Source organism: Antechinus flavipes, chromosome 4 (assembly GCF_016432865.1).
Source record: "Antechinus flavipes isolate AdamAnt ecotype Samford, QLD, Australia chromosome 4, AdamAnt_v2, whole genome shotgun sequence".
Classification (NCBI taxonomy): Eukaryota; Metazoa; Chordata; class Mammalia; order Dasyuromorphia; family Dasyuridae; genus Antechinus; species Antechinus flavipes.
Window position 1 is genome coordinate 383,365,943 of NC_067401.1, and position 13,308 is coordinate 383,379,250.

The window sequence follows — 13,308 nt, forward strand, 5'->3', positions numbered from 1 at the left end:
AGCAGACTGCAGGGGGAAGGAGGAAATAGGTATTTTTAGAGTTGGTATTTAGTAGTTGTATCCATAACAAAAAATCAATTTTAATCATTGGGATAGGGTCTATGATTTCATTACTATAAGGAACTCCTTGGTGAGGAGAGTCCTTCTAGGTTGGTACTTCCTCTGAAACTTAACAGTTTTATAAGTATAGAGGAGCTTTGAGCAGGTATTGAGGATATCAATCAACAACATTTATTAAGTGCTTTCTCTATGCCAGGCACTAACACTGGGATCAAACAGCCATTATATGTCAGGGGTAGGGCTTGAACTCGGATCTTTTTGGCTTCAAGGCTGTTTCCATCCACTGATTCTCTCTGCCTCTATAATTGCAATAATAGCTGACATTTATATAGTAGCTAATAACTTGCAAAGCACTATTTACATACTGCAATTTATAACAATTTTGCAAAGATGCTGTTATTTTCCTGACTTGGAACCCTACTGTGAATGCTTTGTGAATTCCTTTCTATGATGTATCAGCTGATGAGACAAGCCTTCTGTGGAGGCCTCTGCTCAACCATGGCCCCAACCCCATAGCCCTGAGCATGAACCACTTTGGGATGAATGGAACCAATCAGCAGCCTCTGAACTGTGGCGGGATAGCCAAGGCTCCTGAGGAAGAAGTCTGCTCCTGGCCCCTTACCTTGCACAATGATCCGGCCTTTGACAGTGTCCCGGCCTTTGGTGTTCTCTGCTTCACACTCATAGGTGCCCTCATCCTCAAAGCTGACGCTGGGGATCTGCAGTGTGGGCTCGGCAGTGGCCCATTGTGGGGGCAGAGAATCATCTAGTTTCCTCCACTTGATCCGAGGGACCGGGCTGGTAGGAGGAAAGAGAGTGGGAGGGAAGGGAATGCCGGGACTAGGAGCTGGACTGAGCTACAGCACAGAGCCTTTTCTCCTTCCCCCTGCACCCAATTCCCTACACCTGTACTCAGAGGACCTGTAAGGTTGGATGTGGAACCTGGGACCTAGGGTTGGGTTGGCAGAAGAAATCCCTTAAGCTAGAGAAACAGAGGGAGAAAGCCTGGCTGGGGGCTCAGGAGAGAATAGGATGCAGGAGAGGGGAGGGCACAGCAAGACCCAGATCCCTATTTAATTTCCCTTCTTTCCTCTCTTCTCTCCTAGGTCCTGACCAGGGATCAGAGAAAGTCTTAGTCAAAGGTAGATTGGTGAAGTTGCCTCCATTGCCACACTCCAACACATGCTCAGTTCCCTTCCCCTTCCCTGGAGTTCCCATTCACAACTCTACTTTATGGCATGTTTTCTTATCCTTTGCCTCCTGTCCCTCATCATCTTGTCCCTCAGGGCCCTGATCTCTAGCTTTCCAGGATGACACTAGCTAACAGAGGGACTAAGGTGTCACTGAGTACGAATAACATAACAGATGGATACAAAGAATAAAGAAATTACACTGAATCCTAAGGGCTGGAAGAGGGGGGCGTTGGTCAGCAAACTCCATATCCCTCTTTGCCATTACTCACTTCCCAAAAGCAAAGCACTCCAGGGTGACCTGCTGTCCAACCAGTGCATAGGTCTCCAAGGGGAATCTGGCCTTGATGCTTGGTGAAGATGGACGGGAGTCTAGACGGAGAAGCCATGCAAATGAGATGCAAATGAGCCCATGAACCAAGAGCTTTGGATCTTAGTGTTTAGAAACCAGCTGAAAGGGTTGTTTATTATTATTATCATCATCATCAATAATAATAACAACAACTAGAGTTTATAAAGGGCTTTATGCTGTACAAAGAACTTTTCATATATTATTTCATTTGTTCTTTTATGTGAGAGTGGAGGGAGGAGTGGAGTGGGTGACCTACTTTAACTCTTAGGCAAGTTAGGTAGCTTTCCAGAGGGAGTCAAGGACTCTATTCAGAGACTTTACCTACTCTCCGAATTCCCCCAGAGGGTAGCCAGACACATGACAAAGGTTTGGGGAGGAACTGGCTCTCTGGGTATTAGCAGAGGAAAGAGAGAGCCGCAGGCAGAGGCCAGACCAGGTCAAGTGGATGATTAGTCTGCTCTGGAGAGTCTCCTTTCCAAGCTCAGTAGTTTCTCCCTGCCCTTCCCCCAACCCATCTTTTCCCACATGTGCCAGGTTCCCTGAGCCTGACCTTCTGCAGCCAGGTTGAGTTGGGCAAACTTGCTAAAGACACTCTTGGTTATGAAGTCCATGTGGCTGGTGGCCAGGCAGGAGTAGTTGCCCAGGTCAGAGGCATTTGTCCGGGCGATGTACAGGTTTCCCGTTGTCTGGGACACAAAGTGCCGCCCATCAGTTGGGATGAAATTGGGGAACTCATTGAGAAGCCAGCGGTAGGATAGACCTGAGGTGGGAGATAGGGAGGGAGTTGTACCTCCGACACACCTAAGCCTCTCTTGACATACAACATATAACACCTGGGTAGGGGAGGGGAGGGGTATGAGGACAAGATTCATTTAATTATTACTCTTGAGTTTTCAGTCTTTCTTAGAGAGGTTGCATTCAACAATTCAAAGCATTTTAGAAATACTTTGTCAACAGGAGCTGTTCTAGGTGCTGAAAACAATAGATTACTAGATTTAGATCTCAAAGGACCCTAGGATACATTTTATATTTGAAGGAACTAAGGAAAAGTAGGAAAGCAACTTGTCCAATTTCACATAATTAATAGACCAGGATTGAAACCTAGCTTTTCTGATATCAAAAACAACATTGCTTAGTATCATCTCTAAAATATAAAACCAAAACAGACTCTGCCCTCAGAACACTCACATGACAAGCATAAGGAACATGGAAGCAAAGAAACAGTGGTAGGAGACCACAATGTGTGTTGGATAAAGATACAAAATAAGGAAAAGTTCCTAATATGTGTCAGGTATTTATGGATACTATTTCGCTTGACTCTCACAACAATCCCGGCATGTAGGTGCTGTTATTAGCCCCATTTTACTGAGGCAAACAGAGGTTAAGTGATATGTCATCCTGATGCTAAGCCCAGCCTTTATCTATCCACCTCCTGCTACTCTGAATCCTAAGCAGGCAAATCAGGTTACTGAGTAGGTCACAAGTAGGCTTCTCAGAGAGGGTAGCAGTTGATTGTCACGCAGAGGATCTATCAATAGGCAAAGAGGGATGGGAGAACACTCTGGGCATAGGGGATGGTATGAGCAAAGGCAGAGAGGTGAAAAACTACTGTGCGAGGCAGTGGCGATGGTAGCAGTTGTGGTGGCAGTGGTAGGGATAGTGATGGTGATGGCAGTGGTGGGGATGCAGAAAGTTGCCAAGTTTGGCTGGAGTAGAGGGTTCATGGAGGGAAGTAGTGAGAGATACAGATGGAAGGGTAGGGTGAAACCCAAATATGGAAGGTCAGTTTATGGAGAAGATATGGTTATTGATAATTATAATAGCTGACATTTATATGTGTTTTTCATATGCTGCCTTATTTGATCCTCACAACCTTGTGAGGCAGATACTATTGTCCCCATTTTACTGATGAAAAAATAGGTTTAGAGGGAAATTAAGGGTGAGTGACAGGATTCAAACCCAGTTTTCTCTAACTCCAAGTCTAAAGATCTACTGTCTGTAGCACATCACGGGGCACTAGAATATGCTCCCACGAGGAACGCCTGAACCTCTGCCACTTCTTTCCTTCTCCTAAAATACACTCTTTCCAAGGATGTTGGCCAGTGAGCTTGGGTTTCAAAAGTGTATCCGGTTTTGTTCTTTGTCTCAGGCCTGAATGACTGGATGACTCACCTGGGTAGTGGGCAGGTGGGTTGCAGGGCAACATCACCCCCCAGCCCTCATGGGTTTTCACAGGATCTCTTTCCTCCTTGGAGAATTCCTGTAAAACTAGAAGACAACATTAGGGGGCTCATTACCATTTTTTAGTAGCCCAGACATCATGATCTCTGACAGGAAATCAGCCCCTGTTAGTGCCTTAAAATGAAAGGCTGTGGGATACAGTAGAAAAAATACTGCTGTTTATTATTTTTAAATATTAATTGATTTCATTAAGTGCTCAAATTTCATGTAAATATTTTAAAATATTCATTTAAAAAAACAAATATTGAGTTCCAAATTCAAGATGATATTATTTAGAGTCAGAGGACTTGAATAGAAATCCCAGCTCTGTCATCTATTGAGAATTTTTGGTCCCTCTTTATTTTTCCTTTTAAGGCTTTTCAGAGAAAAAGATATTAATTTACACTAACGTGTTAGTGACTCAGTATTTTACTCTTTCCAGGAGATAGGTTGACCTCATTCCCCACTTAGTGAAAATCAGTGGAGAGAATAATGTTCCCTGTGCCTGAAGCTAGTTCAGACTTGAACCCCATTCTGTGTTTTCTCACCTATAGGTGATGGAGGTGGGGTGGGGATGGGGAGGAGGTGGGGAAGTGGGATAAGAAGAGGGAAAGGGAGAAGAATTTGCCTAGACTTAAAGAGAAGGCAATACTTAGTCCCAAGGACACACTCATATTTGGTAACAGCTAGCTTTTGCATAAAACTTTTGAGGTTTGCAAATATCTTTACATATATCATCTCATTTTATCCTCATGACAACTTTGTGATAGATACTATTATTGTCCCCATTTTACAAATGAGAAAACCAAGGCTAGAAGAGGTTTATCAACTTGTGCTCAGGATCACACTTCTAGCCTCAGAGCCAAGATTTAAGCTCTGATCTTCTGATTCCAAGTTCAAATGTTATATTCGCCTGAAGGTGATATTTTGGGGCTCACTGCCCTTCACCTCATGCCCTTTAGAACTGATTCTACCAACAAGCGAGGTCGGTCCTAATGAGCACAACTCATCCCAAAGCAGCGCCCTGCTCTCATCACCTCTCTGAGGGCATAACGTCTCCTTGTATCCCTTAGACGTACTACAAGACTTACAGCCAAAGCGGAGCACAGCCTCTCTGCTGACTACGGTGCCCACTGGGTTGGTGGCCAGGCACTGGTACACACCAGCATCCCTGGTCTTGGTGGGATTCATGATGACCAGGTTGCCTCCAACCAGCTGGTAATGGGGATCCTGCTCTAGCTTCATCTCGGTGCCATTCATCTTCCATCTATTGATAATGGAGAAGAGAAAGAATGGGTGGCTAGTTCTGGGTCAGGGGTCACTTTGAGTCCAGGGAACAGGCTGGTTCTGGAGGAGTCTCCAAGGGGTTCTGTGACTTGGACTTGGACCAACTCTCATGAATGGTTGGGATTGTTTTTAAGGAATGAAGTGCCTATTGTCTGGATCAAATCCTGACCCAAACCCAGGGACAGGGTCTCACCTATATGTGGCTGGAGGGCTTGCCCGGGCACGGCAGGCCAGAGCTATCTTCTCTTCTGATGATTCCTCAGGGAATAAGGAGCTGACAGGCTGGTCCTCAAAGATAGGCCCAAAGATGGCAGGAGAGCCCTGGGCTGGATTCCAAGCTGGAAAGGTGGAATAGTAATCACAGAGACTTAGGAGTGGAACCAAAACTCATTTCTCCAAATGAGGTTAGCCCGGTCTGAGAGAGGCAGATTTTGGTTCTCCCTGAAGAACAGCTTCCTAGCAAGAGAAGCTATCTAAAAGTAGAATGAGCTGCCCCAGAATCCCTGGGGATTTTCAATAGAATCTGCTTGACCATTTGTCAGGGATCATAGAATCACCAATCTTGAGTGGTCCTGAGAGACCAACCTGTTCATCCCAAAGAAATGAAATCATTATGTAAACAACAATAATAATCACCAGCTTATACACACATACATAAAGAAACCACTCTGCAATTACAAAAGCACTTTTCTCACTTGAATCCTGTAACAATCTATGGTTTAATAGCATAAGTATTTCCTGTTTCCATTTAACAAATGAGGCAATTGAAGATCAGACTAATCAAGCCCCCTCCCTCCAAGTCCTACAGTTAGCAAGGATTAAAACTTAAGTCATAACATCTCAGAATCTCAGAGTCTGAATAAACTTCAAAGATTCTCCGCCAACTCATCCTCTTTCCTTGAACAAGCTCCCATTGCAACATGACCTCCAGCTGGCCATCCAGCCTTTACTTGAAGACCCCTAGACTGAGGGGAAGCCCACTATTGCCCATTCTGCCTTTGCATGGCTCAAATCATTAGCAAAGTTTTCCTTACATTATATCTGCTTTGTAACTTCTATCCATTCCCACTCCTTCCTTCCACTCTGTGGGTCCAAGCAGATTAAGCTTAAGCCTTATTCCATGTGACAAGTCTTCAAATACTTGATGACAGTTATTGGGTTCCCGTAAATAATCTTTTTTTTCTAGTATCTAAAGAACTTTAGGATCATGAATAACTAAGGCTGAATTATAGCTCTACTAATATTTAGTTACATGACTATAGACAAATTCAAGCCAACAAACATTGATTAAGCACCTCCTCTGCGAATTTTTTACGCTGGTGAAATTATAGGTTTGGATCCCCAAAAATTTATGTCAGCTACTGTGACATAAATACAAAAATTAAATCATCTCTGCTCTTAAACAACTTATATTCTGGGGTGGGAGAGGTGAGTTATAACATGTACACAAGTAAATTCAAAGTGATTTCAAAAGAAAGCGACATGGGAGATCAGTTAATAGCTAACATTTACATAGTGACTATTATATGTTAGATACCATTCTAAGTGCTTTGTGATTATTTCTTTTGATCCTCACAACAACCTGGGAGGTGAATGCTATTATGGTTTACATTTTACATTTGAGGAAACTGAAGTAGAGATTAAGTGCTTGACACAGAAGTAGTAAGTGTCGTATTTAAATTCAGACCTTCCTGATTCCAGACCCACCACTCTATCCAATTAGCCATCTAGCTGCTAATAAACATCCTCAGCTCACTTTGCAAGGAAGCTAAGGATTCTATGAAAAAATGAGGAGAGAGTCCCTAACTTGTGCAAAGGAATGTCGATTGGACACTTAGGAAAGGAAGCAGGTTATTAAGGAAACATCCAGGGCTCTATAGTGCACAGATGCTGATTCTGGAGTCAGAAAGACTTGAATTCAAATTTATTTTTGAGACATACTAGTTGTGTAACCTTGGGCAGCAAGTTGCTTACTTAACCTCTCTCTCAGCCTCGGTTTTCCTCATAAAACAAGAGATGGTCACAGATTCCATCTACCTCTAAATCTATGATCTTATTAACAACATAAGACTAGAAAGGAGGAGCCAATGTTAAATGCTAGGCAATTAAAGATAAAAATTACCTGTCCTATATATTTTTACTCTAAGTTTTGAAGATGAAGTGGAATGCTGGAGGGAGTAGAGATGACCTTAAAACAGCAAACAGGAATTCTTGGGTTCAAATCCCACTTCTACCACATAATATCTATGTGACCCCTTAGCAAATTATTCATGTCAATCTCAGAATCAAGGGTCACTATTTTAAGGCTCACTGCTGGTTGCATTTTGACTTAGAAAATTATGTTCTATTATATTTTTATTTATTTTGTTAAATATTTCCAATGACATTTTAATCTGGTTTAGACCACAGAGTGCTGTGATTGCCGGTTTGATACTTCCCATAGGCTTTTTTTCCCAAACCCTTTTTAAGGAGTTAAAAGGGATACTCTTACACACTGGATTCTCTAACACCACTTCCCTTCTTCCCACTACTCCCCATACCCCTCTCCCCCCCATCTCTCATTGCCTTTTTTTCCCCTAATTCCAAGTCCACAGCTTGTTCTCTCCATGTCATGAATATGGTTCCAATGGATGGGATATTTGCAAAGTGAGAGTCAGATTTAGTTTTATAGTTTTTAGGGTTTGTTTATTTTTTAGTTTTTTATAACTCTGGTCTTCACCTGGATGTGGTTAGGAAAATCGAGTTCTAATTCTGCATTAGACATTTACTAGTTTTAGAAACACCCTAGCTAGTGTGAACCTGGACAAGCCACTGAATCTTTGCCTACTTTGCTTTCCTTAACTACAAAATAGGGACAAAATTATTGTAGCATTCAAATGAGTTAATAGATAGAAAGTGCTTTGTAAGTCTTTAACAACTGAGAAATCAGAATTGACTCTTTTGAACTGTGGTGCTGGCAAAGACTTTTGAGAGTCCCTTGGACAGCAAGAAAATCAAATCAGTCAATACTTAAAGAAACTTAATTCAGGTTATTCCTTGGAAAGTCAAATAACTGAAGCAAAAGCTTAAATACTTTGCCCACTTAAGGAGAAGATTGGACTCATTGGAAAAGCCCCTGGTGTGGGAAAAGATTGAAAGCAAAAGAAGGGGATGGCAGGAGGTGGCAGAGGATGAGATGGAGAGGTAGTGTCATAGAAGCAATGAACATAAAACTTAGATTTTGAGAGATAGAAGACAAACCATGGGGTCACAGAGTCAAGACTGAACAATAAGAAAAGAAATATAAATGCAGCTAGAGCAATTATTATCATTAATAATTTATTAAATGATAATAAATAATAAGAAGTTACAGCTAAAAGAAAAGGTTCCTCATGGAGTGGGAATCACCAGCATTCTGAGATCGGGGAGGAATCAGCTCAGAATTGGGGAGTCCTGCATCTTCTATATCGGGGCTTTCTCCTCTCTGTATTGTTTGGTTGCTTCTCTGGTGTCCGACTCTCGGTGACCTCCTAACTCTGTATTAGTATCCTTCAAAAGCAGTCATTTGCCTTTCCAGCCATCGCTAGCTCTGGATAGTCCAGGCTGCCTCTCCCTTGTGTCAAGATCCCTTCCCTCCTCCCCTCACCCCACCACCATCAAGGGGAGAGGGGAGGCGGCTCCACTAATTGGCTCCCACCCCTCAGAGCAGCTGGTTTCAATGCCTGGATGGCTGAAGGGGGAAGGGGGATCCCTATTAACCAATTAATGCTCCCCCCTTCCAAGCCCACATCCAGCTGTCAACCCAGCTCCAGGGGTGTGGGGCCAGGCTCCCCACTCTCTTGCAGCTGAGACCCAGCCCTAGTCTCTTGGGGAAGAGGGGGGCAGCTGCTTAGTGGCTCTCAGAAGAAGGAAAGAGCCCCTGAAACTCCCTCCCCCAGCTCTTTCGGGGCTGTAGTGCTGGGAGATAGGACTCAATCTCCCGGGCTGGAGAGCACAGCTTAATCCCGAGTTAATGACCGTGGCCCAGGGCAGGGAAAAGGCTGCCCCCGGCCGGAGATGGGAAGAGTCATGGGGGAAAGGGGGGAGTCTGTCAGGCTGCTGAAAGCATCCTAGAATAATAACTACACTCGGGTCTCCAAGGATGGTGAGGAGGGGGTCAATGCTTATGCTTATTAATAGGGTTGGGCTGGGGGAGGGGAGGGAAAGCATGGATGCTTCATTTATGCAAGATCTTACTATTCATTTATTATGAAATATCCCATGCTCACTCACACAGACACCCAATACAGTGACACACATGTGCACAGAAAACACACAGGTACACACATTTGTATAAGCCGCACAATACCCTTTCACAGTCAATGTACACAAACATACTCATGTATGCATGTGCAATGACACATGAACATAAATTTATTTTCCAATTCTCATGAACGTCACAAGTTTGTGATTTCATCAGCGTGGCAGCTTCTTTCACTTTCTCGGGCAGATCACAAACCATAGGAAATTAAAAGGTAAATCTTAGAAGACAGAAGACATTAGAACAAAGTACAAGCTGTGACGCCTCCTGGACAAGTCCCTTAAACTTTCAATATCCCAGGCAGCTAAGACTACGGACTGTGGAATATTTCCTCCTTGGGAATTCTTTTAACAGTGGTTCTCAAAATATGGTCTAGAGAATCCTGGGGATCTCTGAAACTCGTTTAGAGGGTCTACAAATTCAAAAACAGTTTTTATTTCCAATATGGTAAATGTCTATAATATAATCCAGATAAACAAAAACGCTTTGGAGAGATCTTCAATAATTTTTAATAGGATAAAGATCTAAAAACAAAAGTTTGAGAACCACTGCTCTGTACTGATGAAATCATAGGTGAAATCCATCTCCCACCCCTCCAAAAAAAAGTCTTTGCTAGTGGCTGGAAGATGGGCAGTGCAGTCAACAATGGCATTCTTAAAGAAGACCTGAGGTTCAAATGTGGCCTCAGATATTGAGTAACTGTGTGATCACTTCCCTTCTACTTGCCTCAGTTTTCGCATTTGTAAAACGGGGATAATAATAATATAACCTATCTGCCAGAGTTATTGTAGGGATAAAGTGAAATAATATTTGCTCCCTTTGTTTACATACCTGCCCTTCTCCTTATAACACATATGGATGCTCACACTTATTGACTCATATACACAAAGTACGTTCTTCCTAAACTCCAGAGTCTTGCTGCAGTTGATCCTCTGCCGTGTCCGACATGCTGCCCCCTTCCCTATTCCATCCTATAATTCATCCGCAGTTATCTCTGGCAGCCTTGGGCAGTTCTCCACCATATTTATATATAGATTGGAGCTCTCCGCCTCAACCGCAGTCAATGAAAGCTTCAGGGATGCTTGAGGAGAAGAGCATGGGGAATCCACAGATAGGGAGCAAGTCCTTATTTATGATCTGATCTATCTGGAGGATGATGCTGGGAGAGCCCAGGCAGGATTTTCCATTTCCTCCTCACTCCTCCCCCACAGAGATTAGAGAAGATTGCTGGAACTGCCTTCTCTGGTACAGCTAAATCTATGAGATTGGGGAATAGGTCAGAGAGAGAAGCAAGGACCCATCCTTCTGTGTCTCTGGGTTCAATGGGGGTCAATAGAGGGCCCTAGCAATGGATCATGGAGGGGTCCCGGTCAATAGAGGGCCCTAGCAATGGATCATGGAGGGGTCCCTCACATGACTAAACATCTTAAGGTGCTTAGCTCCAAACAGTTCAGCTCTTGTTCCCCTACAGACGAGGCAGCCGAGGAGCCTGATGTTTCCCTCTTGCAGTCTATCATGAGTCTCCAATAGCCTCCTCCATTCTTTCCTAGGGGAAGCTCCTTCTTCCCAATTGAGCCTTGAGCTAGATGGAGCTCAAGGGCAGGATTTAGAATCTAGTTACTTACCAGCTCTTATGAATTCTCATTCTAGCTGCTCTTGGGCTAAGAAGCAGAGAAAGATGGGAGAAGCTGAGAACTCCTACAGATTTGGGTCAATCCCCTTCTTTTCCAACTGACTAACTCTAGCTCCTGAACTTCATTGGAAAAGAAATGAGATTTTCAGAAAACATGGAAATCAGTTTGCTCTAGGGAAAGGAAGTAGGTGGATATAATAAAAAATTCAAAGAGCCTTTAAGGTTCTTAGATATATAACCTAAGCCTTAGGTTGGGGAAGGGTTAGAAGTCTCTATCCTAGAGTGAGAGAGAAGGAACTAAGAGATGGAGGGATCATAGGAGTTGAAGAATATTTCCCATCTCCCATCTTTTTTTTTATGGGAGGGGTCCTTGTCCCCCTTTTACAATGTAAGCAAAAACTCCTGAAAAAGAATGAGATTTTATACTGTCTATTGGGGTACCTTGGCCTAGGTCTCCTAGGAAAGTCTTTCTAAATTTCTTTCATTATAAGAAGACAGATGGGAAATCACCCCAGGAACTAGGGCTTCTCCTTTGGGTTCAGAGACAAAGTACCTTATCTTTCATATCTCATTTTAGGGCAAACTTACCACCAGAGCTCAGCTTAGATATTTTTTCCACTTAATAATATTTTATTTTTTCCAATTACATGTAAAGATAGTTTTCAACATTCAAATTAGTTTTAAGACTATTTTTACTCAGATAGGATCCTTTATATCTATTCCCTTTCCTAGGCCCCTTTGCTATCCTATTTATAATTCTTACACAATCTTGGGTCAAAAAATTCATCCTCTATAGCTTAGTTCATTGTCTAGCCATCATGCTCCTGTTTTTCCACAATTCAAATATTCACATTTCCACACATTCTCCCTATTTATCAAGATGGGAATCTTGTCCTCAAGGATCAAATCTTAGCAGCGTTTTGGTTCTGTGTTCATTTGTTCCTGGTCCACCCCTTCCTCTCCCTCCTCCTCCCCCATAGGGACACAGTAAATTCTAATGGATAGCATTGTAAATCAGGACATCTAGATTCTAACCCTTGAAGTTAACCTCTAAGGTTAAATCACTTAACCTTTCTAGGTTTCAAGGTCCCCATCTATATTATAATATACTATATATGGTATATGGGGAAAAAATATCCTCACTCCTAATCTCATAGGGAATTCATGAGAACAGATAAGATCTTTGGAAAGAAACCTGCTATAGAACTGCAAATTTAGATAACGAATAGCATCATTATTTTGTTATTATTGATAATATCTCTTCACTCTGAGCAGAGATGAAATCTCTTACCTGAAAGAGAGAGCATGGCCAAGCATGCCATCAGCAGCTGCTCAGGGATCCCCATTGCCAGTCTGAGAATGAGGGAGCTGCAGTGTGGAGTGTAGAAAATTTTAGCCAAGGACTGAAGAGGTGTTGGGACCAGAGGAGGAGAGGGACCTGAGAGAAAGGGGAAGAACAAACAGATGAAATGAGTCAAGGAGCTGTCCCAGCCTTTCCACTCACTGGCTGGTGCTCCGGGCCCCTCCTAGCCCCTCTTACTGGTTGAGAATGGGGAACTGGGGAGGGGGCTGGGAAGGGGGAAATAGCTTCATTAATGCTTTTCATTCAGAGCTGGGGGAGAAGGCAGGAATCATAGAAGCACTAAGCCTCCCTGGGGAAAGTGCTTAGGCTATTACCAAGTAGCTCTTTCCTGGACTGAGTGCTTCAGTACACATCCCCTGGGTGTCTGGGCCCTCCCCTTCCTCCCCTCCATCTCTTCCTCTCCTTCCCCCACTCTATTCTTTCTTTCCTAAGGTAGCGGATCGTGCCTTTCCCAAATTCCACTGAATAGTGGTCTGCTCATGAAGTCTATGGGAGTGGAGGAAGGAGGCTCACCCTTCACTCTCTCCTTGCACTAGTCTTCGGCACCCTTGGGGGTGGGGATGGTGGTAGGGAGGGGATTCACACCTGTGTATAAGGAAGGGGTCCCATTCAGTTGCAGGCTTCCTCTGAGACCGTGTCCCAGATCTCAGTTACTCCCTAGCACTAAGACCTCCTTGGAGAGCTGCATTAATGCTTTCAGGCCCCAGGTTAATGCAGGCTTTGTTTTTCTTGTAGTGGGGATGGGTTGCATCAAATGTTCACATCTTCTCATCCAGGAATCCTCACAACCCCTGACCCAGCTCCTCTTATGACCAATAGCATCATTTGTGAGACACCTGCCTCACCTGGCCCCTTATGACTAACAGTGCACATTTGTGAGACAGTTGTCTGCAGAGGTAGTGACCAACATCACCCGTGTGGGAG

At 43.5% G+C, this 13,308-nt stretch overlaps 1 protein-coding gene across 3 annotated transcripts in view; it reads right to left on the reverse strand.

Moving 5' to 3' along the window:
• CNTN2 (contactin 2) overlaps window positions 1-13,308 on the reverse strand; it is a 57,188-nt gene that overhangs the window by 25,534 nt on the left and 18,346 nt on the right. The window contains exons 1-8 of one of the 3 annotated variants that reach the window (XM_051998545.1): window positions 12,970-13,172; window positions 12,313-12,459; window positions 5,303-5,447; window positions 4,914-5,089; window positions 3,775-3,870; window positions 2,153-2,362; window positions 1,523-1,622; window positions 683-858 (exon numbers count right to left, since the gene is read on the reverse strand). In XM_051998545.1, the coding sequence (XP_051854505.1) occupies window positions 683-858; window positions 1,523-1,622; window positions 2,153-2,362; window positions 3,775-3,870; window positions 4,914-5,089; window positions 5,303-5,447; window positions 12,313-12,367 (958 nt within the window). In that variant the 5' untranslated portion in view covers window positions 12,368-12,459; window positions 12,970-13,172. Of the gene's footprint in view, window positions 1-682; window positions 859-1,522; window positions 1,623-2,152; window positions 2,363-3,774; window positions 3,871-4,913; window positions 5,090-5,302; window positions 5,448-12,312; window positions 12,460-12,897; window positions 13,173-13,308 lie in introns of those variants that run through there. The other 2 variants (XM_051998547.1, XM_051998546.1) reach the window with 2 other exon arrangements.